Raw genomic sequence first — 25,361 nt, forward strand, 5'->3', positions numbered from 1 at the left:
ATGTACAATATTGCTAATAATATTAAAATGAATTAATCATTGTTTTTGCGCGGCTGATATGTTAAACATCAACAAAATAAACAAGGCTGAACATCACAGCCAATAGCTTCTGAGGATTTCTAGATCCTAACCGAGAATCTAATGTACTAGTTAGGGTCAGAGTTTCTCTTATCCCTATATGTAGTTGGAATGGTGCATAATGGTAGTACATTCGTAAATTTCACTGATGAAACATCTTCCCCTGATATTAAGTTTGTAAATTTAGTATATGTAATTTATTTCAAAATGCAGGAAATATCGATTAATTGAACTTGTTCTACACTCTTAATTCTTTATAGGTATACGACCACATTTTTCCGAATTACTGTTTTTTTTTTAATAAATGAACATCCTGCTTCGACTATCAGACTTGACTGGGTTCTCGGGAGCTGTGCACGATTTAGAAAAAAAAAGGGGGGAGGGGTGGCGAATAAGGTGAGGGCTGACCATGCAAAAAAAAATCACAATCAGACGGTGATTTTAAAGTTTTTGTACAGGCTTTGGAAAAAATGTGTGCATGCCGTGTGTGTCCCGAGGCCCCTGCTTTAAATCTTATAATTGTACATATTTATGATTTAAATTTAACCTGTCACTTCAAACTTGACTCTTTTTTTTTTTTGGGGGGGGGAGGGGGTTCTTCTAAACCTTAAAAATAATTCGATAAAGTAATCATGAAATACTTTCTTCATCAAGTTGTTTACATGCAAAAGGTTTTTCAGTTTACATGCAGCGTTCCACAAGGAAGCATATTGGGTCCCGTAATTTTCATAATTATGTTGGATCAATGATATATGTATTAATTTTGTATACTGGAGATAGAGTTAACGATTGTAGAATAAACCCTTTAAAAACACCTGTACTTGGGAAGATGAACCATACGGACAGCTGACTTGGGACAAATCGTTACCGTAACCCCCTCGCACCATCGTCGACACCACCATCACCACCACCACCACCACCACCATTACTACCGCGTCATCATCATGATCATATCGTCGTCATCATCATCACCACCACCACCACCATCACTACCGCGTCATCATCATGATCATATCGTCGTCATCATCATCATCGCCATCACCATCATCATCATCACCACCACCACCGCCATCATAATCATCATTCCGTTATCATCACCATCATCATCATCATCGTCGTCGTCATAATAATTATAATCACAATTATAATCACTGCGTTGTAATTATCTCCATCATCATTATGATGATGATGATGATCATCATCATTATTGTCAAGTATATAATATAAATATTAAACAAAGTACTAAAAATGAGATAGGGACAATTCTATTTGACTTTTACATGAATGGTACGGTTTTATTACTTGATGTGTTTGGTATAATGTTTACGATATATTATTAGAAAGGCAAATATGTACGGTCAACTCAACTGTACATGTTATTTTTTTACATTCTCTGTTTTTATTTTCTTCGTCGCCATCATCACAGCTCGAGAACTCCTTGGTTTGGAAATGACCCTATAGCAAAAAAAAAATTTCTAATGACAATCCTAACCTTGATTTTATTTTGGGACACTTTAAAATGTCGCCCTCTCTCCTCGATTTAAAGATTCACGAACTATCTGAAAATTTATTTATTCATTTCGTAATAAAAATTAGCAGAGTCAAACGATACAATAAAATTCTCCCGAATTTTGCAAACTTCTTTTCATTATTCAATTGATTTGTATTTCCATTTTCATTTGTAAACAAACTTATATCAGATGCCGCGTTTTCTAATTGAAAAATCAAAGCGCCATCATGATTAGGTTGGATGCTCCGCTCCCTTCACTGTTAATAAACCCCCTGATTTTACAGAAAACAAAAAGATTTGCAGAAAGCAACAACAGAATCATTCTGTAAATTTATAAAACAGGAATTTTTCTGCAATTTAACAGAACAGGTCTGTTTAAAAAAGGGAAAAAAGTGTGTTTTTTATATTTTTTTTATTTTTATTTTATTTTTATTTACCCAGGGTAGCCACTTCAGTTAGGAAACTGCTCTACCAGCGGGCCCTGCATAACATAACATGTCATTATTACCCTTCTCCTATCTAAATGCTGAGCGCCTAGCAAGAAGGCAGAAGGTCCCATTTTTATAAGTCTTTGGTATGACTTGGCCGAGGATCGAACCCACGACCTCCCGTTCATGAGGCGGACGCTCTACCGCTGAGCCACCATGCCCGGTGTTCTCTTTAGGGAAATTTGTATGGTTCCATACTCCAATTTCCTGTAAGATTATGCAATCTGGTAAGATTACAGGTGTTCTCAAGACTCTGCCGCAAGAACTTCTTTTATTTCAAGGATAAATTTTCTAACAGTGTTGCTTACAGAGATTTTTGGTCCACCCCCATTGTCTCTCCTATATAGAAACATTTAAGACCAGTCTGCATCCTGATTGCATGATCTTTCTGATGTACGAAGCTAAGCTTTCCGTTATTGATGGACTCATTTATTCATATACTTATTACCTTTATATAATTTTATTCACATATTAACAACTGGGTTTCTTAATCAAGTCTCGTCTTCTATAAAAACAAATTTATGATTTGCTTTGCAATTGTTTGTGGCAAGAGTCTGAAACCAGTTCGGCAGTTTTTGAAGGTGGGCTTTTGTCAGGTGACTCCACGACAAGCCCCTTGCGACACCCTGAACAGCTGCACATCATTTCAGGAAGACAAGGCGGGTGAAAAGTCATGGATGACTTAATTGTGCAATTTCAGCCGCGTGATCAGACAATGGTCCAAAGCTGGTCCAAATTCAAGACCCTGACGTCGTGTGGCCATTCGACGTGCCAGCCTGTGTCTCGAGCTGACAATCAGCTTGAACGGTCAGATATGGGACAGTTTGGGCCGTGTCGGGAACCAATTTGATTTGACAGCAGGATTTATAAATCTGAGGAGAAAAATCATCACACCACCTGCACCATTATCCCTGTCGTCTTCTTCACCACCGCCGCTGCCTTTAACGCCATCACGGTCACCATCGACAAAACACCTTTACTTAATGCATCTACATTATTCCCCTCTTCCAATATACCATTATTTTGTCATCAGATTCCAGATTCTTGAATAAATCCTTGACATTTAAAGGACCACTGTATTACAAGCACTACACACCTACCGCACCTTTTCAAATTCATAATCTTGATAAAAATATAATTTTATTTTTTATATTTTTGCTCCTCTTCTTTTACATCTTTGGGAGAATGTTGCGAGCAGTATACGATATATGCGAATAGATGACAATGTTGAATGCACTAATGATCGTTTGGTAATACATCCATCCGAGAGAAAGTTAGTGTCTTGAGGCTGATATCTTCAGAAGAGAGTGTTTATTTGTTTATTCAAGCTTACACGATTCTTGAAAATCTTTTACATTTACAAAACGTTTAAAACACTGTTGAAATCAGACAAAGACAATTTATAGATCTATTCTTATTACATGGGTAGGAATTCGGTAGCGGTAGTAGTAGTATATAGGAGTAGTAGAAGTATATAGTGGTAGTAGTAGTAGTGGTGGTGGTGGTGGTGGTAGTAGTAGCATACCTGAATGCCTTTCCACAGTTTATTTAAACATAAATCTTTTGGAGATTGAACATTTTCAGGGGAAGTGGGACTGGGGGGAAAATGACATAAGTATAGAGTCAAAATGTGCAATTTATTCAGGCAAACATAACTTTATTTCATAGCAGCTCCATAGCTATCGCAGCATTAAATGACGTTCAAACATATTATATTGCAATATACTGCAATTTATTAGTTTATGATATACGTACAAACATTTTCTGCTCTGGCCTTTACATAGAAAATTGCACATGTAAGATAAGTTGGGTCATCAGGGATATTATCCATGATTATGAACAAGGTACGGAACCTGGGAATGGACATGTGAAAAATATTTGTCATTTAAATGAGGTAATTATGTCATTAAAACGAGATATGATACCATTTTATTGAGATAGGTCTTTGAAATTAGTTATTATGTTATTCTAATAGAGTCATTAAAAACGAGATATTGAGTCGTGTTAGGAGATAACATACCATTGAAATAAGATATGTTAATTTAATAAGATATAATTAGGCGTATTAAAACCATTAAAACGAGGTATTGAGTCTATTCAAGAGATAATATGTCATTAAAATGAGATATTCGATCATTTTATTGATATAATTCAGACTTTTTATTAAGTCATTTTGATGAGAAAAAAAATATTTTTCACATGTCCATTGCCGGGCTCCGTAACAAGGGGATTAATCTTTGTATATATTGACCCCAAATAAAGACATTTGAAGGACTATTTTTAAAGAATTCATGAAGAGCATACACATCTCACCATATTCATTTACTGCGAGCGCCAAGCGCTTGCTGATTTTGTTAGAATTAGAACACCTAAACACACACTTTTTTTGTAGTCATTGTAGTCATGAATTCGATGCATATCTCACTAATCAAATACTGCAAGCGTGAAGCGCGAGCTGATTTTTTTTTAAATTGGACCTGAAGGCATTTAAGGTTTGTATGTAAGAATACAGTAAGCCCGTGTGTTACTAACCAAATGATGAGAGCGCCTATAACGCGAGCTGATTTTTTTATATTCAGATCAGAAATAAAGGACGTTTTGAGGAATTGTAAGGAATTCATGAAGGGCAGACATATCTCACCAATCCATCAATGCGAACGTAAGCACGGAATGGGAATCTTTCATATTCAGACCGTAAAAAGGGGCAATCACTAAAGTGTCCTGGAAAAAAGCATATGTCACTACAATGATAACTCGAAGTGCGAGGAAATATATTTTGTATATATTTACTTGAAAACGGGATGTTTTAATACAACATGATTATATCTCTCATGAAACAGACAATGCGGACACCAGGAATGATAAATACATAGACCCTAAGCAAATTATGTTTCATAAGTTATGAAAAAAAATATCTAAAATAATATAATATATATAATATAGCATAACATAATATAATATAGATAGACAATAATTTCTTGTTTCCCAGTACGTTTCTTTTTCTATCTCCCTCTTTTCCCCGTTTTTTTTTTTTTTTTTTTTTGGGGAGGGGCAGCCGATAGGGGTGGGGGGGGGGGGCACGTTCCCCCGTAGGTACGCCACTGCTTCTATGAATTTAAAGGGGTGTATCGTTGTTTTATGTTCATGTAGATGATGATGACAAAGCCTGTAAAAACGTGAAAGCTGCCCATTAGAAGAAATCCAACATCGAAAGTGCCATATATCATGTACAGTCTTCCTGTGTTTAAAATATATAGATATGAAGAAAAAAAAATCATAAATGTATTGTTACATCACGTTGTTATCACTAGTAATCATCATGCACTACAATTTGTATAATGTTCTCTGTATAGGAATATCATTATATCCAAAATGTATTGTCTACATAATATCAATTGTTCTACTTGATTAATTGATTGGTCGCATTTGTATATATATATATATATATATAGATATTATACAGAAATGAAACAAGGGAACCAACTGTAAAGCAAACCTTGTAAATGCGGGTTCCCTGCAATAAATAGTTGACTAAAGTATCCCCAATGAAATTCAAATCGTATATTAAACAGGTTTGAACAATGAAAAAGAAAACTAAAGGGGTCAAGCTTTGTATGCCTATATGTGACAATAAAAAAAAATCATATCATACCCCTGGTGTATAAAACAAACCTGAGTCATCTAGTCTGTAAGGATTTCAATGAATAAACTTTGAATATAAGGACATACTACAAGTGTGTGAAGCATCTTATAACCATGTTTTTACTAATGACGTTTATTCACTTCTAATTATACGTGAGGGCTACCAAAAAAAAAACCGTCTCTGCTTTTTAATTGTAAAAGTATTTGTGATCAAATCCCAAAATTATGCGTACCTACCTATTGTATACCCGCCAAGCAAACGAGCAAGACTATTGATGCCATACGACAGACTAAGAGAGGAGCGAAAAACATCTCTGTTTGTAGATTGCTTCAAGAGAACCGTGCCGAGAGGCAGGACGATCCCATTCCCCACACCATACAGAGCCGCTGCCGCCATATTTTGAGCGTGCGAGTCAAGGATTGGGCACACCATCAAGGAGAGGGCCAAAGCCGATGTCGCCATCAGATAGAGTTTCTCAGAAGTCAGAATCCCGAAATCGATGATCAAACCGTGAGTTGCCCGAGCTATTGTCGAAAAGATACCAGATACAGATGCAATGGAAGCTGCGACAAGAGGTGTCATCCCTTTACTTTGAAGATAAGGGATGAAGAACAATAACCATCCCACTAAAGTGAAACGGGCAAAGAACTGTAAAATCAGGACTAGGTAGAGCAGTGGATTTCTGAATAACGTAAATGGAAAATGATGTCCGCAAGTGTTCCAACATCTAGATCTGATTGGTTCATCGTCATCTTCTGCTGAAGTTCGTTGCAATGGAGACAATGATAGCGGTGATAGGTTTAAGTTGTGTGTACTAGTATTTAAAAGTGGAATTGTGTCCTTGTGCAAATTACGTGTCTTATTTTTCTTTAGGTTTTTCAAATGCGTGGTGTTTCTATCCTTTTGTTCAGAAAGAGCAACTTTCTCCGTTTTCTCCGGCTTGGCTTCATCCTCATTACCATGTTTGTTCGGAAGAGATCTTAAAACGGCTCCGTGTACCACCACGTGGAGACATAGAGCACCAAGAACCATGAAGGTACCCCGCCATCCGTAAGTGTCTATGAGAACTTGACCAAGAGGTGCAAAGACCACAACGCCTATACCAGTCCCAGAATATATCAGTCCATTGGCTACTGCAAATCGTTTGGTGAAAGACAACCTTATCAGCTCGAGGGACGGTACTAATGGAAAACCAAAGCCGAAACCTAAGAGAAATGAAATTATATAAGAAAGGCTTTCGCCTTAAACCAGCAGATTTAGACTATATTTTTTTTTCAGCAAGCTAACAGCACAATTTTCATGCTGACTCTAGTACTCATGTACAGTGCATATCATTTTGCTGCTTTCAAATGCAAGATTTTGACGGTTTTATCTTCTGAATTCCATGTTGACGGTATTTAAGGATGTAGTCACACAACTTAAACAACAATATTGATCATTTAGTGATGACAAATTATCGTTTTTCTTACTAGAAGTTGTTTTATTGGCGATGTTTTTACAGGCCATCCCACCTCTTAAAATATAAAGAAATTATATCCCAATGCAATGCCCGGTATACTTGCCCAACTATCTTACCTGCTACTGCTAAACAGACAGCCAGCTGAGTTGACGATGTAACGAAAGATGCTAGTATTACTCCACTACTACAGAGGATACCACCGACGACTGCAACGGATCGTGCGCCAAACACCTTGCAAAGGGGAGCACTGGTAAAACCTTTGGGAAAGAGAAAAATTAAAAGTTTAAATAAAAGAAATATCTTCAATCGATGGTTTTAAAAAAGGGCAACTTACGATTCTGAGAGATGACGCTTTAGTTGTTAAACTGCATACTTTGTCAGTTGAGATGAAATTGGGTTCAAAGTACTAACTGACAAAAAATATCCGCCGTTGATTTGAGCAAATCTGATCCATCAAAATGACTGAAATATGAGTGTAACCCCCCCCCCCAAAAAAAAACATTTTTTGTCATTTGAAGTCAAAGCATGAGCTTGGGGGGGGGGGGGGTTCTGGCACTGGGAAGCGGGGGTGCTGTGTGTGTTATTTATCATGGACAGCACTCCCTGGAAATCTGGAAGGTACTGTGTGCTGAACAGCAGTAATTTTACCAAATCACCTTCATTTTGTAGTGAAAACTTTTTGCTTGCATGTCAATTTTTTTACTTAAAGGACAAGTCCACCCCAACAAAAAGTTGTCACTAAACAGAGCAAAATCCAACACGCATAGCATTGAAAGTTTCATTAAAGTCTGACATAAAATAAAGTTATGACATTTTAAAGTTTATTTCACAAAACAGTTATATGCACACTCTGGTCAGTATGCAAATGAGGGGACTGATGACGTCCTCAACTCACTATTTCTTTTATGTTTTATTATCGTCATCATCATCCTCCTCCTCATCATCATCATCTTCATCATCATAGTCCTCTGACCAGGATTATTTCCGTACTTTTTCCTATACGCTCTTTAAAAAAGTATAGGAGCTGATTAAAACTTTTTATTGTCTCGTATTTGAAACCTGTTTAGGTTTATCAGAGAAGCAGAAAAGGGTTCTAAACATTCTTTTAGAACAATTTTAAGTTTGTTTTACAAGCAATTTATTAACCTTTGAAGGTTACAGTCATTTATACACAAACTATATCGGGTTCTTCATTGTGTTTAAACCCATATGTTGTATAACGAAAATAAAAATCGGTGATAACCCCATAGACTGTATTCAAATGGTTCCTTGTACAACCAAAAACTGGGCGTTGGTTTGGGGTAGATACTTCACATATTGTGAATGTATATTGAAGCAGTTACGGGATTATATCTGTCATATTTTCCTGACCAGACCTGTCTCCATAGAACCCTGTAATACATAAGCCTACCTGTGAAATCAGAAAATGTTCCGAAAAGAGCCAAAATGAGACCGAGTTTAGAGATGGAGGTTCCTCCAAAATGATTCACGAGATTCGGCATTAGAACCCCAAAGACTTTTACAGTTCCACTGAAGAGTAGTTTTGTGAAGAACGCCCAAAAGACGATGACCCAACCCCAGCCTCCTTCACGAATCTCCTTGTCGATTAGGTTGGTTTCTTCCTTTATTTCGTTCTCGTCTACCCCAGCAGAATCGTCCTCGTTGTAATCATGATCGAACTTGTCGTCATCAATGTGTAATGATGCCATTTTCAAACAGATCAATGGAAATCAAGATTGGCTGCTCATGAATTGAATCTCAAATGCATTTAGATTATAAAGTCGCCCACTTATAAAGGGTATTCACACGTCGTTGACAAGACAAATCTTATGGTGGCCCAATATGATAACGTGGTGTTCAACAGGGGACTGCTGCTGGCATACAAGTAGAGGTGGTGAAAGTAAATTAATGTAAATGACACCTATTATTAAACTGGAGGTAGCTGGGGACGTAGGCCTATGTAACAGCATAGAGTGGTAATTCATCTTGCCACGCTCTCACTCTCTTCTGTAATAGTGGCATCTACCTTTCATTTTCATTGTACGCTGTTACATGGCCGTACGTAAGGGGGGGGGGTAAATTTTCATTTTCGAAAATGTTCAGAGAATGCACCCAAAACTGTAAAAGAAATATTTTAATTTCACTTTCGAAAATATAGAAGTGCCCCCATGACAAGCTCGGCGGCTTTGCTCCCTCACTTTCTTTTCAACAGAATTTCACGCTTCTTGCCCTCCGCTCCCCCGGGACCTTTCCCCACAGGACATATTACTGCCAACGGCCATATGTTCCAATTAACTGTTTTTTTTTGTTAAAAATACAGTTTCACAGTTGAAACTTGAAAGTGGTATACAGCTATACTCGGTCCCTATATGCAGCGGCGGGGCTGGGTTGAAGAGCCCGTACAAAATAAACCGACAATAACGCTCTTCATCAAACTATTATCAAAACGATAGATGAAGCGCATCAATTATCATTTTTACTTGGTGTTCAATGAGGAAGAAAAAAGAAAACCCCTATAAATATAGGCCCATGTCTAAGTAGTGAAACAATTCTTTTCTCTTCAAATTTTTTCGGGACCATTTGACTTCCAATTTGTAATAGAAAACCTGTTTTTTAATTGCTTTTCAAATTTACATCATCACCAACGGAACGGTTTTCAAAGTGGAGGGGGTGGGGGTTCTGACCATGCAAAAATCACAATCATAATATGGCAATTTTTTCGTTTTTGTACACGGTTTTGATAAAAAGTGTGTGTGTGTGGGGGGGGGGGGGAGGCTTAAGCCCCCTCCCGCTTCCGCAGCCCCTGTCACCCCTCTTAAAAATCGTTTCCAGGGCCCTAAAAATAGGATGATTGCGTGCATAAGAAAGCGTTCTCACGCACAAATTACGTGTCAGGGAATTTCGCTGAATCAATGTCAAGTTGTTCGGGCATATCAGATCAGACGCATTAGCTGATGTTGTCAGTGGAAATTATTATTCCTTTCATGAAAGGTGATGTTTTGTGGTTGTTCAGTTTTTCCATAGTACACGTTCACCGAAAAATGAGATGTAGCCCAATAGCCCCCTGATTCCGTAGCCCCTAGCCTGCATTCCTAATTACAGAAAAAAAAATCAAAATTAACTCCCGCTTCACTCTATCATATTATTATCTTCAGTAAAATATGTTTCCTCGTGCATTTCTGTAATAGGCCTTCTAAAAATATGTCCTTTTCCTGTTCGGCATAGTCATTGCAAAATTTCAGTTCGCGCATTACATGCATAATTTGATATTCATAAATTTTTACAAAATTAATATACACCAACCCTTGAAATTACACTTTTTAGGTTCAGTATATACAGTTAAGGACAGAAGTTTACATACATCCAGTGACATTTGCCAAACGTTATTTACTGTATTTTATGTGCTATCATGACGAATTTGATATCAAACAAAATTATGTCATGCCCCTTCATCACATCGCTTGTCACCTAGGAGCTGAAAAATATAGTGTCATTTTCCCCCCAAAGTCATCATATTTTAGACAAATTGAATATAAAAAAAACTTGACTATAACATTTCATATTTGTGCGAGTTACTTCTCAACATAAACATTTCAGATTATTCTTTTTGTTCAGTGGTGGCATATCATGATAGAAAATGTAATATAAATCATAGATTTGACATTTTATTTCTTTCTGGAACGATGTTCGAAAGTATAATTACAAACAATAGAATACATTTGGCATGAATATTACTTTTTTTCTTTAAGGAAAATCCCACCTGAAATATAATCTAATCCCAATGGCATCCCAATCATGTAAGAGCTTAACTCCCGGTTAATACTCTCTTTCATTTGATCCCATATCAAATTCGATCCTGATACATTACTTTTTTTACATGCACGCGTACGCACGGCGCCCTCAACAATTTATATGTGCCATTACGGAACATTACGAATACGGCGTTGCTAAGAACGCTACTAACTATATTTACGAACTGAATTAGTGAACGATTTGTCAATGTTCTTGTCAAGGACACATTGATAATTTTGCAAGGTAATGGCTCTCATTCCTAAGGGGAAAGGTGATGCAGATTGGAGTAAGAGAGATAGGCAAAAGACCCGTCATAATGGTACGTTTTTCCACAGTCCAACTATATTTGTTGTGTATGGATGTAGAATACTGTTCTCCGGTCCCATGTGTTGAAAAGCGTGTAATGTCCGTCGTGCGTGTCATCTGGATTTTAATAATCATTCTTTTTTTCCACCAAATTTTCAGTTGATAATGTTCCCTATAGGTAGGTAGGTCACATCCTCTGATGACAAAAGAGATGGCATGGCGAGGAGATCATTGGCAAGGGTTCCCCATCTTCTCTAGATTTTTTCTTTTTTTCTTGCTTGTTTATTATTATTAAGGAAATTTTTGTTTGAATTTTGAATTGGAATCGATATCGTGTGTCAGAAAGGAAGTTGTATTCCCAATTCCCGTCTACATGATTTAGGGCTAGGCTAGATCTTTTTAGAAGGAAAGTAGAAATCTCGGGGCGAATATTTCATTTTTTTTTGTCTGGGCTGTTCAGCGACGTGCGACCAAGTTGGTGCCATCATTGAAAGATCAAGAATACAGTAGAAGGCTTCGTTCCTTGAAGTTACCTTCCATTCAGTACAGAATGCGAAGAGGGGATATGATACAGACGTACAAGATCATCAATGGCATTGATGATTTGAACAAGGACATGTTCTTCACATCTGCATCAACTCAGACGACACGTGGACATCTATGCAAATTGTATGTGAGGAGAAGCAGACTGGATGTTAGAAAAAATACTTTCAGTGCCAGAGTTGTAAATGACTGGAACTCCTTGCCGGCAGAGATAGTTACTGCATCAACGTTGAACGATTCAAGTCACAGTTAGACAAGTTTTGGTCTGCAGTGCAATATGCTCACCCATGGGAATAGTAACTCTAGCACAGCACACAGGCACACATTATTTTAATAGTTAGATGAAGATAGCAACAGTGATAGACCTGGAAACACGACTGCATAATTAATTGCATTTTTCCAGTAGATCCGGTAATAAGGTAATAAAGAATGGGACACAATCCCTGGCTCCATGATGGAGAGTAACCATGCATTAGTGAATGATTTTATTCTTTACTTACTAATGGTAGGGGGTCCTAAAGCTATGCACCACTCATCGCGCATGCAGTTTTTAATGGCAAATGCACACTCTGAGTGAGGAACTGTGACTGCAGTGTGACGAACGATTCCTATTCAATTTTTTCTACATAGGATGCAGTAAAACTCTAGATGCAGAGAAACCCACAACTCTTTGGAATTTTGGAGTTATATTCGATTTTATTTCATATCATCCTATAATAATATGAGCATATTTTAAATATTGAAGCACAGGAAATACTATTTTTTAGCATGATAAATCAAGTGCGTAGGTTTAGGACCCCTTCTAAATCGGGCAGCGAGATCAAGAGGTGTTCGGAAAGCACAGCGGGATTTTTGTATTAGTGAGTTTTGTGATATTTTTTTTTGTTTAAGAATCTTTAGAATATTTACCACAAATAAGTAAAAGCTGATTTGTTCAAATATTAAAATTGTCGTATTTTTTTATCTTTTGTAAATTAAGTGCGTAGCTTTAGGTCCCCCCATCATTCATGTACCAGAAGCTTGTGCGCCGCGATCAATTTCGGCGATTTAAATCGCACTCTAGACCCCAAAATAATCTCTTAATTGTTGATAAAATAACTTATTTCAGTTGCGCAAATGCCTATTTTAATTACTATCAATAATTTTGATACAGAAATTGGTAAATAATGAATATTTACTTACAAAACTGACCTCTTTTGGCTAGTATAAACAGACCTCTAATATTAAATAAAAACGTTTTACCAGGTACCAAACCTTTATAGCCTATCAATTGTCTCTTTTCCCCTCTCAAAACAGTTCCTGAAGAAATAGGAGAACAGCCTGCCATAAACTATGACAAACTCAAGTGGTTATGTAAACTCGATGGTCTTCATTCGAGGTAAGATTAGTTCTACATCATTGTAAATCCTTGTAGCTACATGTTACTGTGAGCTTCTAAAGATGGGCTCCCAGTCTTTTGCTACTAAGAACTTTTTGTCTTGGTAATTTTCTTGAAACTTTATAAATAAATCAGAGCTTCCATGACAATACATGTAGTTATATTTGTATTTTCTTTGTAATATGTTTTATTTTGGTGCACAGGTCATTTACAATTTTGAATGTGTAACCAAACTAATTTGCATCCTGATTAGGTTGTGAACATTTGATGCTGTTTTTAATTTCTACGGTAGTTGAAAGACATGGCAGGCAAAACTAAACTAAGTGATTTTCTTCCCCTTAAGATTAATAATAAGCAAATGGCCTGTAGTCTAATGATACTTGATGTACTTGCATAACAAAAGAAATACATGTATTGCCTAGCACAAAATGAGTAACGGTATACCAATCGCTGTAGGAAAAGTCGTAACTCTAATATCAGTTCAAAGTAAAGGTGACAGGGGTTGAAATTGCAGAAATAAAAATGACGGAGGTTAGAATGACCGAACTAAAAATGGCAGAGGTAAAAATGGCATCAGGTATAATGTATATGGTCTGAATCACAACCTATTCCTTATTTTGTTGTGGGTTTCTTTTCAATTTCCTGAACAGCATTGAAGGGGAACCAAGCTCAGATGAAGCACACAGAATCTTTATGGAGAACTACAGAAGCATGTTTGTGAATGGCAAACCCAAAGGTGGGACATTACCGATACTCGGAAAAGACGCATCTGTCTCAAAAAGCCTTGAAGCAACAAACAATTCATCGGGTGAGTTTGACAGAAAAACAACAAAACATAGTATGTGTGATATTATCATAACGTAATCCAAGGCTTAGTCCAGACTGCTAGAATTTACATGGTCGTCTCCTTCATTCTTATTTTATGACAAAAACAACACCGGACATAAAACACAATATAAAACACTAACCCCAAACAAACATACTACAAACCTATTATAAAAACAGTTAAAAAACAAAATAATCAAATGATTCATTTCATACTGATATTTGTTTTCACTGCAGGATTACACTTGGCTTGAGAAAGAATCCAGTAATGAGGGCTTTTACTTTCAATTGAATACAGAATGAATGAATCTACTGATATAAATTAATGAGCCCATTCTTTTTTTTATGAATTTACCCAAGCAGTGAACCCTTTATTCCTGTAACCTTACTAAGAAATGTGAATTTACCATCCTGTTAAATGATAAACATGGTAATCATTATGCAAAAAAGTCTAAATTAATGCAATTTTTTAGTAAATTTGGGACTAGATATATATGTGTCTTTGTTCTCTTTCTTCCAAACAGGGAGTCAGACGGTAGCAAAGAGCAAGAAGAAGATTACCAAGGAAGAGAAGCAGGAACTCCATGAGGACCATATCAGTCATGACATCAGGGAGCACATGGCCAAGCTCCACAAGGAGCGCAAGATTGTGGATCCCATCATTATCCAGAGGAACAGAATCAAGGATCTTAGGAACATCCTCAAGAAAATGTGAGTATTCAAGGGTTATTCTTAGTAATTATTGATGCGAATGTGGGGATGCAGAAGAGGTTTAGAGTTTGCTATGCACTTTTTCCTGGAAAAATGACCCAAAACTGTTGGATGGTGGTATATTTTGCATAGCAAAGATGATCCGGGAATGGAAATCAACACCCTTTTCTCACTATGTCTTCTTGGAATAATATTTTATTAGAAAAGGTGAAGTCCCTAGCAAGACTGTAAATCCAATGAAATGTGATAATTGGAGCAGGAGCAGCACAGATGCAATGAGGAGTCGTGGCAATGAAGAGTACATGTGGATGAGATGAGAGACTTGGCGTTCTAAGCAGCTTGACTGCTTGTCATCAGGAGTGATGATGACTGGTGAAGGACAGTCATGCTGCTTAGATCATTGCGACTCCACACCTCATCCACTCTTCTCCTGCCCTCATCCCCACTTGAGAGTGTAAAGCAAACTACATGTCCTACGTGTAGCTCCCACATCAGCTGTTAATATGGAGTTATGATACAAATTAGGTTTATGTATGGCTCAACATCAATTGTCAGTTTTATCAACAAGGTTCTGTAATGCCTGCAATGATATTGCAATTACATGTATGACCATACACTTTTGCATTTCAAGTTGTGTAATGCTACTTAAGCTAAAAACAGCAATACGCAGCAAACACAGAAAACTACCCAGCACAATATTAAGTTGCAATCACCCATTTGCTACGAGTTCTGATTACAGAGTTGCATGCATTACAGCAAGTGTATTGTGAAGGTAAATCAAGTACTAACACTCTGTCAATGCCTGCCTGAGCACCTCGCTGTTCCTCATCCTCAAGCGTCCTTGCTCACACTTGCTCATTGCCTCTCATCTTTGCTTGTATGGATTTGGTTGAGTTCAGTTGTGGATGTTTGATAAAATATCAAACTACATGCCCTTAAATGCAAGGCCTCTGCATTGGTCAGTGTATTGACCTCATATTAGCTTGTTTCATTGAGTTATGTTACCTTTGGATGTGATTGCGTTTGGGCAATACACAGGTGAACGCAAGCCCCAAATACTAGGGTGTGGAACAGGTTTGAAGCACAATTCTTCTTGGTTCCAGATTAGTTTATCAAACACAAATGTGTATGCAACAATGGTTTTGATTGGCTGATGCCATTTTACATCTGATTGCAAACCATTATACAAGAGAACCCAGATTCATTCATGCCTGGTGCTGTGGAAGTGTAAAATTGCCCTAAAGCCAACACAGGTTGTCCACACCATACTTAATACCATCAATTTGCTCCAAGCTGCCGTCATAGGTTACCATGCATCTACTCCTTGGTGTAGAGTTGCAGTGTAGATTACATCTGAAGAAAAGATTGCCCCCCCCCATTATTCTTACAGTTTTCAATGCTATTTTAATCATTTTAGGCCATATGAACGAAATGCAGAGGAAAATGATCTTGTGTACTCACACCTCAAAGCCTTCACTGACCTATCCAAGCAACTTACCAACAAAGAACTAAAGGAACTAAGTACCCTGGTAACATTGGATGTCTGGCGGGACGAAGGATATACAGGTTAGCTAGTTGATCTTATTTTATCTTGTTTTACCTGGTCTAATTTCTCTATTGTTGCTGGCATTGATGTGTGTTTGAAATGGTTGAAAAGATAATTAGGCTGATCCATTGATAGTCCATTTGGTTTAGAATATTTGTGCATTTCAGTACTTTTTTTGTTGATGTTAAATTGTTTTATCATATAATTTCATATTCCTGGAAAGCTTTGTGTGTGAACGAGAAATATGAATGCATGCAATGGAAAGAAATATCAAATCTAATAAAATACTCCCTTTGACACACATGAGAGTATATTAAAAAACATTTTGTGCACCTCTGCTGTACATTTTATTCATCAGAAGTTAAGTTTCATCATAGATTTTGATCCTTGATGATATAAAGACATGTTTATTCACGTGTGAAGCTGTGACAAGACATGTTTATACACGTGTGAAGCTGTGACAAGACATGTTTATACACGTGTGAAGCTCTGAAAAGACATGTTTATGAGAAGTTTCAATAATAAATACAAGTAAGTCTGCATTAGTTGAACTCCTTGGCCAAATAATCACCCAAATTTAAGCATTTTTTCAGACCAGACTATGCAAAGCATGTATCATTAACATCTTCCAAGTCAAATGTAGACTTAGTCAAGCAGAGAGAGATGCCACTTCAATTTACCTGTAGTGAAATATTCTTTGTTTTGTTTTTGCAGTTTTTGCAAACAGTGGATTCTTCATAGTATTGAAAGGGAGTGTTATCCCTCAGAGTAGACCATGGATTCAGTACAGGGGTGCAGCTGGCAAAGTACCTTTGGTGGTCACAGAATCCTCACATAGTGAGGAGAGATACCCTGAGGTAAAATACCCCCTCCTTTTTATTTCCTTCATCTCTTCCTCATCTCTCTCTCTCTTTCTTGAATGCTGTCCGTCAAACACATTTTCACTCCCATTATATTATCTTGTCCCCTCCCCTGATCATCCTTTTCAGTACCAGTCACCATTCTTTGACCACCTGTTTACCTGTTTCACCAGAGAACAATAGATTCAGTGGACCGAATCTATTGTTTATTGTATTTCTATTTCGTCTAATCTTTTCCATCTCTTTTCTTCCCTCTTCCTTCCATTTATATCTTTCAACATTTCCCACTATCACTTCCATGAATTTCTATTTGTCCCTCATTCTATCTCTGCTAGCTTTATTTCTGCCTATATTTATATTCCAGTTGCTGATCCCACCACACCTTCCTGTCTATTTTTTTTTATAGTTTTTTTCTCCCCAGAATCATTTCTGTGCACTTCTGATTTGCATACACAGGATGTATTTGCGTAAATGTAATGTCAATAGAATATGACGTTAGCTCTCTTTTTTTTGAACGACGGGGAAGTGTGTGTGTAGGGGGGGGGGGAAGGTAGGTTAGGTAGGTTCGCTTGTCATACTTTCTGATGACTTGTTCATATATTTGCCCGAGTGTTTTTTACGATTTACTTTTTGCCAATTCTTCCTTCTGCTCTGTATTCTTCATTCTCATGCTCTGTATTTTATCATTTTTTTTTCATGTTTGCATTCTCACAAATATTTGATAGCTTAAGGTGTGTGACTGCTTTGGAACATTGGAGAAAGTGGAAGGCCCAGAGGCAAATAGCAAGTAAGTACTTGGCAAAAAAAAGATGTATTTCTTAGGATTTACAAAAGGAAATATATGAATATTTTAAAAAACCTGTACTTAAGTAGTGCTAGCATTTGGACTTTAAATTCCATTGCTCTGATTCATTGCTTTGCTACTTATTTCTGTTGTATCTTTTACATGGCAGAGATTATTTTTTTGAAATACATTATTTACTGATAGGAAAACCAGGGCAAAACTAAGCCAACGGTATTGTTTGATAGTATTATTGAAGCACTTGAGACTAGTACTCTCTTCTTAATCTTATTTTGTTTTTAATTAGACTTCTAACTGTTACTGTCAACTCGGTACCGGCAGAGTTCCTGAAGATATCCAGCAATGACTTCAAACGCATCACTGAGGTAGGAAATAAATGTCAGAAAATGGCAGGTACCCATAATTCAAGGGGAGCATTTCATCAACATTTTTGTCCAACAAGTTGTCAGATCTGACAATTTTCCTTGATTCTGATTGGTGGGGAGGCACTGTTACTATGGTAACTGGGAAAACAGGACTTGTCGGAAAATTCTTTCATGAAACCTGATCTAGAACGGAAATTCTGTTTTGTCATAGAAATGTACACAGCAAAAACACATAATTTGTTTTGCAAAGGTAAAGTAAAAAAAATCTTCTTGAAAAATAAAGAACCCTAACATATTTTCCATTTTGATTTACTAGTAAACAGAAAATCACTGTCCATTCTTTAGGAATGACTGGAACATGCTAAAGCAGATTCTTTTTCAATCTAATTCCTACCATCTAGACTTGAAGTACATGTATGACCATTGTCGATTAAAGTTATTTGTCAATGAGCATTTCAATGTGTAGTTTGGAAAGTTTTCAAAAGGAAATTCAGCATGAATTGAAACAGAAAGTTTGTAGTTCTTATTTAGCATAAGAACATATTCCAGTTAAAAAAGGTGATGCCTCACTATGAAAAATGAAACAGCTCCAGATTGACTGCCCTAGTTAAGCACTTCAGTATTGCACTACTCTTGATGTCTCTCATTTGCTCTTTTATCCTGCTGTTTCACTTTTGCTCTGATTGCTCTCTCTGTCTCTCCCTATTTCCCTTGTTTTTCTCAACTTCATTCCAACATTCTTAATCAGTTATAACCACATGGGGGATCATAAAGCCCTTCTTCGTACATACCAGCATTCCCCATACAAAGCATTTAGGTAGTCTTATTTTATAGTGATCTTTTATTTTTAAATTCTCTTAGCAAATACAATCTCAAGAAAACACAGAGAAGATAAATCTGATCAATTCTTGCAAGGCGTATCTGATGTGGCCAAGACAGTCATTGCTCAAGCTTGCCGAACTCCTGGAATGGACAACCTTTCAAGAGAATACAGGTAGGATAGAGGAACACAGCTTTCAAAGGTTCTTCATTTGCTCATCTTGACAACAATCACTAACTATAGTAGAGCAGATAATCTCCAAAAATCACAACGGTTGTGCAAATTTTGACCAAAGCATGAAACTTTCACAAGTATCAGTATATGCCGTAAGGCAACGGCTGAAAATGGCATCTTAAAATTTACCTCCTATCTTTAAAATAAATCTTACGGCATATACTAATACTTGTGAAAGTTTCATGCTTTAGTCATAATTTGCACAATTGTTCGGCTAATCCGCTCTACTGCTACCAACAAGATCTTTCATGAAATACTCCCAGGGGAGCATTTCATGAAAGAACTTGTCAGATGTTTAATCTGACAAAATACCCTCTAGTAGACAGTCAATGAGAATAATGGTAATGTCTTATTGAACAGTTCCTTTGGATGTACATAAAGACAACAGAGTAATGATGCTCCTCTGCCTATCAAAATCAGTGAAAGTTTTCAGATTGTTGGATGAAAAATGATAGATGAAATGCCCCACAGGTGTCTGATTGTTGCTATGGTAACTGTCAGATAAAACAGACTTTGTTTGATTAAAAGAAATGCTTGCCAGGGTGAATAGAGATAGCTTTGTGACATGGAATGTAGCCATTATGATGTACATGGAAATCTTCATGTAATGTCTTTGCAAAAATTTTGCTAATGACTGTTGTTATGTATACCATGATCTATTATGATAATAATTATAATATACAAATGATGCATGGGTTAGAGTGGGTCAGTAGGAACTGTGTGCACAAGGTAACTTTGGCATGGTTTAACCCACGAGGCGCAGCCGAGTGGGTTTAGACCATAATGCCAAAGTTACCGCGTGCACACAGTTCCACTGACCCACGAAAGAAACCAATGCATCATCTGTTTTATAGAATGGAAAAAATTTATTGAATAAAATACAAAAATTAATGATTTACCGGATGCATGATAATTTCATGCGTCCGGTAAATTCAATTTACCGGACGCATGAAAAAATTTACCGGACGCATGATTTTTTTTACCGGACGCATGATTTATTTACCGGATGCATGAAAATTCCAAAATGTAATGCAGACACATTGATAACCCTGGACAACATAAATATGGGCTTAACTGCATAATATGTTGGCACAAAGGCATTATTATACCCAAAATGCCAAATACAGCTTTGCATTGACAAGATCTTGAGGCAGCCTCCTACCTCCAATAGCTGTGTGTGTATGCCCGGGCCGCGCCGGGGGCCAGCGCTTGCAGCTGCCTGGGGCTGGGCCTGCAGTGCAGTGGTGAATTTGGCTGTTCACAGCTCAGGGCAGTAGATCTAACATTAGATCGTATGTCTGGACTTCTCAACTAACAAGTATGCGGGCAGTTTTAATCCCAATGACAATTACGGTACCGTATTTGTACTTACAGATCATTTTGCATCCTTTATTTGATTCATTCTGCCTTGATCGAAAATTCAAAATTTTGACGTAAACAAGCGTAACAGTACATGCGCGATGACATCACAATGACCTTTTCGGGCGATAGCTTGTTTACAGTGGATATCGTTTTGATTATCGGGATATCGTTCGTGCAGCCCAGTAAAAATTCTTGCATAGCTCTCAACCAATCAGATTGCAGGGATTTTCTCATCCATTCTATCATAAAACTTTTTTTCATTTTCAGTACTAGTGAGTGAAGGTTTCATGTGTCCTTTCATTGGTTTCGTCAAATCTGGAGAATGTCACGTATTGAGACAAGTGGAAGTCAAAGAGGTTTTACCCAATGGGAAAGAGGTAAAGAAATCATGAAATATCTCACTTTTTCTCATTTTTTGATGGAGTAAGAAAAGAATTAAAATGCCCATGTTCTGAACTCAGGTTTAATGTAAACTCCGGTCCAAGTATGCCACAAATTTGATATTTTCACCTTCCCATATTTTAGCAGAGTTAGGCTTTCATGGTCTAAACCAGATTTTAGTTAAACTAGAATGCAGAATACGGGCCTTTGACAAGGAGATTGATTTCTTGGGAGCCCCACATCATGCTAATATAAATTTTGTGTCATGTTTTTTTTTTCTAATTATTTTTTTTTGCGAGGTATGCAATGAAACCTGAGATGGGAGAATTTAGTTTTCAGAAGTTCTCTCAGAAAGTGGTCATTGAGAAATCTTGTCTCTTGTTGTTTGCTGAATTTTAACCGTGAAGATAGATGGGGTTATTCTTTCAGACAAATGGTTGGAATATATTGTCTTAAAACAGTCTACTAATTTCTCTTCTCACTGGGTCCCTCCACACTCCGCTCCAGCCTTCTTGTCCTTTCATTCCCTTATATGAATTTCATGACATGTATGATGTCATATTTTTATACACAATAATGTGTTATAATACTTTCTATATATGTTCACTTATGTGTATATACACTCATCAGTATTAGTCCTGAATTAAGCATTTCGTAACATGAAATGATCGGGGTTTTTTTTTGTCTTTGTAAATCATGGGTGAGCTCTTCCCGAGCTCTGCTTCTCATTGGCCCATAATCCATAATTTCATTTTTTGATGTATACTGATTATTTTGTCTCAATGTTATCTGTGCTTTATACATACCACTGTGATTATACTGTTAACATGGTAAGTACATGTAGATACTGAAAATGAGAATGAAATGAATAAATCTTAAAATCCCTTAATCTCTTTGACGCAGGAGAGAAGATGCAAGCAGGTAGTCATGGGTCAGCTGTTACATTCCGAGTCTTTTGGTGAGATCAGTGTTCTGAGAGGAGAAGAAAGCAATTCCTCCATCGTGACATCGTCCAGTGTGGAGCTAGGGGTCATCTCGGTGGACAGAATAAACGGTAAGATCAAGGCCTCATCTGTGGTTATGAGTTACTGGAATGATGCAGTTCAATTGGTTGAGAGGATGTTTAGTGTAAACATGGCCTGAATTCCACCCATATTTGTTAATTTCTTTTTACGAATTGCAGCTCATTACACTGATTTTAAGGCCTTGTGATGCATATCTTTATTTTTACTGTGTGATGTATAATCAATATATTAATATTCAAAATCTCAGATCTTTTTCTACACACTTGCTCCTCTCTCCTTTACCTTGTACTTTTACTTGCTATGGTCTACCGACTACGCGCTTTCGCAGTCAGTGCTTTCACTCTCTGGAATAATATTTCCTTTCATATTTGTAAGTTCACCTCTCTTGAATCCTTATCTCTCCTGAAAACACATCTATTCCTATCCTAATTTATCAAGTATTAATTGTAATTGTTCCGGATGTGTCTTATTACTTTTTCTTGATCTATTTTTTTATATGAAATGTACATGTTTGCTAATTGGTGTTATGATTTTGTGTTAATTTCATTGTAAAGCGTTTTGAAACCATTGGTAAGAGCACTACATAAATACAATTTATTATTATTATTCAGGATGTATAACCCCCATTTTCCATCACTCTTCACTTCGCAATCTGCTTATTAAAGCCATAATAATTTGAGAGCATACAACCTTTCATATGAACTAGAAAAAAGCCACAAATTACTTCAGGGAGGTCCCACAAATACAGGGTTGGATGTACATATATCATGGAATTGCCCTACGTTTTGATAATGTACTATGCAAGAATGGGACTAAAGTTTTCTTATTTCTGTTAAGTCGTGTACACTTTGATAATCATTTATAATTTTAATTCATAATAATTTTCACAGAGCTAGATGAGACAACTAGATCACTTCTTCTGCAGTCAAATGAAACACTTTATGAATCTCTGTCAGAGGTGAGTATTATATGTTTTAATATATATTTATTGCTCTTGGATTGATCTACAGTCCTCTAGTTTGCCAGAAAAAAAATGAAATTCCCCAGAGATCAAAACAGATCATGATGCGTGGGATAACTTTGCTTACCAAATGTGATTAGCATTTTTGGTCATAAGAGAAAAGCTCTCAATAATGTTTTGTACAATCCTATGTAAATATATGCAACAGATAGACTTTCTGTGTAGCATTCTTTGAATCAAATTGCGATGCGATACAAAAAAAATTATTCCTGCGACACCAAGAGTAAGATAGTATTTAAAACTATTTTACCTCTAATTACTAGATCCCCCAACATATGTAATCACTTGGATGTGACTATTAGCGAGTTATCTCTACTGGGGCAAATCTAGTGATGTGACAGTGTTGACAGTTTCTAAATCCTCAGAGCTAAGTGCTGAGTTTAAGGATGTTCCACAATTATGTGTGTGCACATATTTTACGCTATGTGCATTGACGTCACTATGGGCAAAGAGGTGATAAATCAGCTGATTTTTCCCCATGATCTGAATTTTACCTACAGATGTTATATTGTAAAGCTACTTAATTGAAATTAACCCATCCTTAAAAACCTATAGTTTTAGAGTACTTCACTCTGCTTGAGATGGAATAGAATCTGAAACACTGTCATGAAATCTCGACTTGTATCTTGTAGCTCATTAGGTTTCCATTTACATGTAGTCAATTTTACTTTTTGCTTTTGATTAGATTTTCAGACATCGAGCAGCCACTCAATCAATGAACAAGCCCCTCTTGTCATTCGTGTGATTTTATTCTGAGTGTATGTCGAAAAACTTCAGAATGTCCGATTGCAATGGTATTTTTCAAGTTTGCAGTACCAATCATTTATTTAATATCCCCTTTCCTTTCTTCTCTTCCCCCCTTTTTTCCAAGACCGAGATCCACAGTGAGTATATCGACCAGGAACAGAAACGTGAATGGAACCAATTTAAACACAATGTTCTTGTTGATGTCATCAATGCAAGGGGCATTAGACCAGGCTATGGAAAATGGGCTAAATGAGGACACCAGACTACAAGTCTTTAGATTAGATTTGACGCATAATTAATCATATATACATATGTATATCACTTTTATTTATTTATTCATGATGACCTTCACGCTATGAATGTCATTGATACATGAGGAAAATCTAATTAGGTATAGGGACATATCTCTATACATCGTGTCCTTATAGAACTATTTTGTTAAGGATACAGGGGAAAAAGACAGAAAGTCCTCACCTTTTGATAAATGAACAAATCTTTCTCTGCATATTTTACATTAGGATTGGATGAGCATTACATGAAATATCACATCCTCTAATGTTTAGGTTACTACTTTCGCTGGGCGGAGTTTCATAAAGATGCTTGTAAATTACAAAGGAACAAAAGGAAATCCAATAGTTTTTTTTAACCACTGTTTTCCGATGAAGGATCAAATGGCTATAATTGGTACCAATGTTCACTATAGACTTATCAATAATTTTGTATCAAGACCAATGCAATTAAGTGCAAGGGTATTTTAGTACATTTAGACTCTGCATCAGTCGACATTCCATTATTTGAATAATCGCCTAATTGAAGCAATATTGAATAATTGAAGAAGAATAGGCAAATCATGTTTTAATAATTCGAACAAATTCATTTGGTCTCAAGAGATTTGACTTAGGCAGTCACCTGTTCAGCCAAACAGAACAAAGTAGAACAATATGCTATATGTGATACACATGACAGCCTGTAATCTCAATTTCAAATTTCAATTTCAAATAGACCAAATGCCTGTGCAGTGATTTATTTCTGGGTGGTGTAGATAAAAGCAGGAAAAATATTAGAGTAACATTTCAATAAGAGTTTGATGAAACTCGATTGAAAGGTACATGGAAGAGAGTTATAACACTTCTTAGATCTACATTTCTTTATTGTCACATGTGAGCTGTTATTCCAAATGTGTTCTATATATGATTTCTGTGAATGATCATTCATTAAAATTGTCTTTAGGTCCTTTTCCTTTAAGTATGTATATGGATACTGTACCAAGTATATTTTAAATGTAAGCGCAAGTCCACCCCCGCAAAAGTTCATTTGAAAAAAAGAGATAATCAAACAAGCTCAACAGTGAAAATTTCATCAAAATCAGATGTAAAATAAGGTGGTTGTGACATTTTAAATTTTCTCTTTATTTAAAAAACAGTTGCATGTTTTTTCTGTTCAGTATGCAAGAGGAATTTTTACC

At 36.6% G+C, this 25,361-nt stretch overlaps 2 protein-coding genes across 2 annotated transcripts; one reads left to right on the top strand and one right to left on the bottom strand.

Moving 5' to 3' along the window:
• Positions 1-5,757: 5,757 nt before the first annotated feature.
• On the bottom strand, positions 5,758-8,887 carry LOC121409471 (monocarboxylate transporter 4-like). The gene is made up of 5 exons (XM_041601394.1): positions 8,590-8,887; positions 7,295-7,435; positions 6,679-6,924; positions 5,956-6,243; positions 5,758-5,762 (listed from the first exon to the last, which is right to left on the bottom strand). The coding sequence occupies exons 1-5, from the start codon at positions 8,885-8,887 to the stop codon at positions 5,758-5,760; spliced, it is 978 nt and encodes a 325-aa protein (XP_041457328.1).
• Positions 8,888-11,094: 2,207 nt separating this feature from the next.
• On the top strand, positions 11,095-25,212 carry LOC121407309 (cyclic nucleotide-binding domain-containing protein 1-like). The gene is made up of 13 exons (XM_041598297.1): positions 11,095-11,289; positions 13,116-13,197; positions 13,848-14,005; positions 14,547-14,733; positions 16,151-16,299; positions 16,994-17,136; positions 17,865-17,926; positions 18,228-18,306; positions 19,168-19,300; positions 20,990-21,099; positions 22,007-22,157; positions 23,019-23,086; positions 24,021-25,212. The coding sequence occupies exons 1-13, from the start codon at positions 11,217-11,219 to the stop codon at positions 24,147-24,149; spliced, it is 1,524 nt and encodes a 507-aa protein (XP_041454231.1). The 5' UTR covers positions 11,095-11,216; the 3' UTR covers positions 24,150-25,212.
• Positions 25,213-25,361: the final 149 nt, after the last annotated feature.

Source organism: Lytechinus variegatus, chromosome 2 (assembly GCF_018143015.1).
Source record: "Lytechinus variegatus isolate NC3 chromosome 2, Lvar_3.0, whole genome shotgun sequence".
Lineage (NCBI taxonomy): Eukaryota > Metazoa > Echinodermata > Echinoidea > Temnopleuroida > Toxopneustidae > Lytechinus > Lytechinus variegatus.

Bases quoted from the DNA above. Each gene is read 5' to 3' on its own strand.
- LOC121409471 (XM_041601394.1), bottom strand. From the start codon at position 8,887: ATGGCATCATTACACATTGATGACGACAAGTTCGATCATGATTACAAC. The intron at 7,436-8,589 runs GTAGGCTTATGT...TCTTTCCCAAAG, and splicing joins AACATTTTCTGATTTCACAG to GTTTTACCAGTGCTCCCCTT. The intron at 6,244-6,678 runs GTAATGAGGATG...TTTCGACAATAG, and splicing joins ATCTCTTCCGAACAAACATG to CTCGGGCAACTCACGGTTTG.
- LOC121407309 (XM_041598297.1), top strand. From the start codon at position 11,217: ATGGCTCTCATTCCTAAGGGGAAAGGTGATGCAGATTGGAGTAAGAGA. The intron at 13,198-13,847 runs GTAAGATTAGTT...TTTCCTGAACAG, and splicing joins CTCGATGGTCTTCATTCGAG to CATTGAAGGGGAACCAAGCT. The intron at 23,087-24,020 runs GTGAGTATTATA...CTTTTTTCCAAG, and splicing joins TTTATGAATCTCTGTCAGAG to ACCGAGATCCACAGTGAGTA.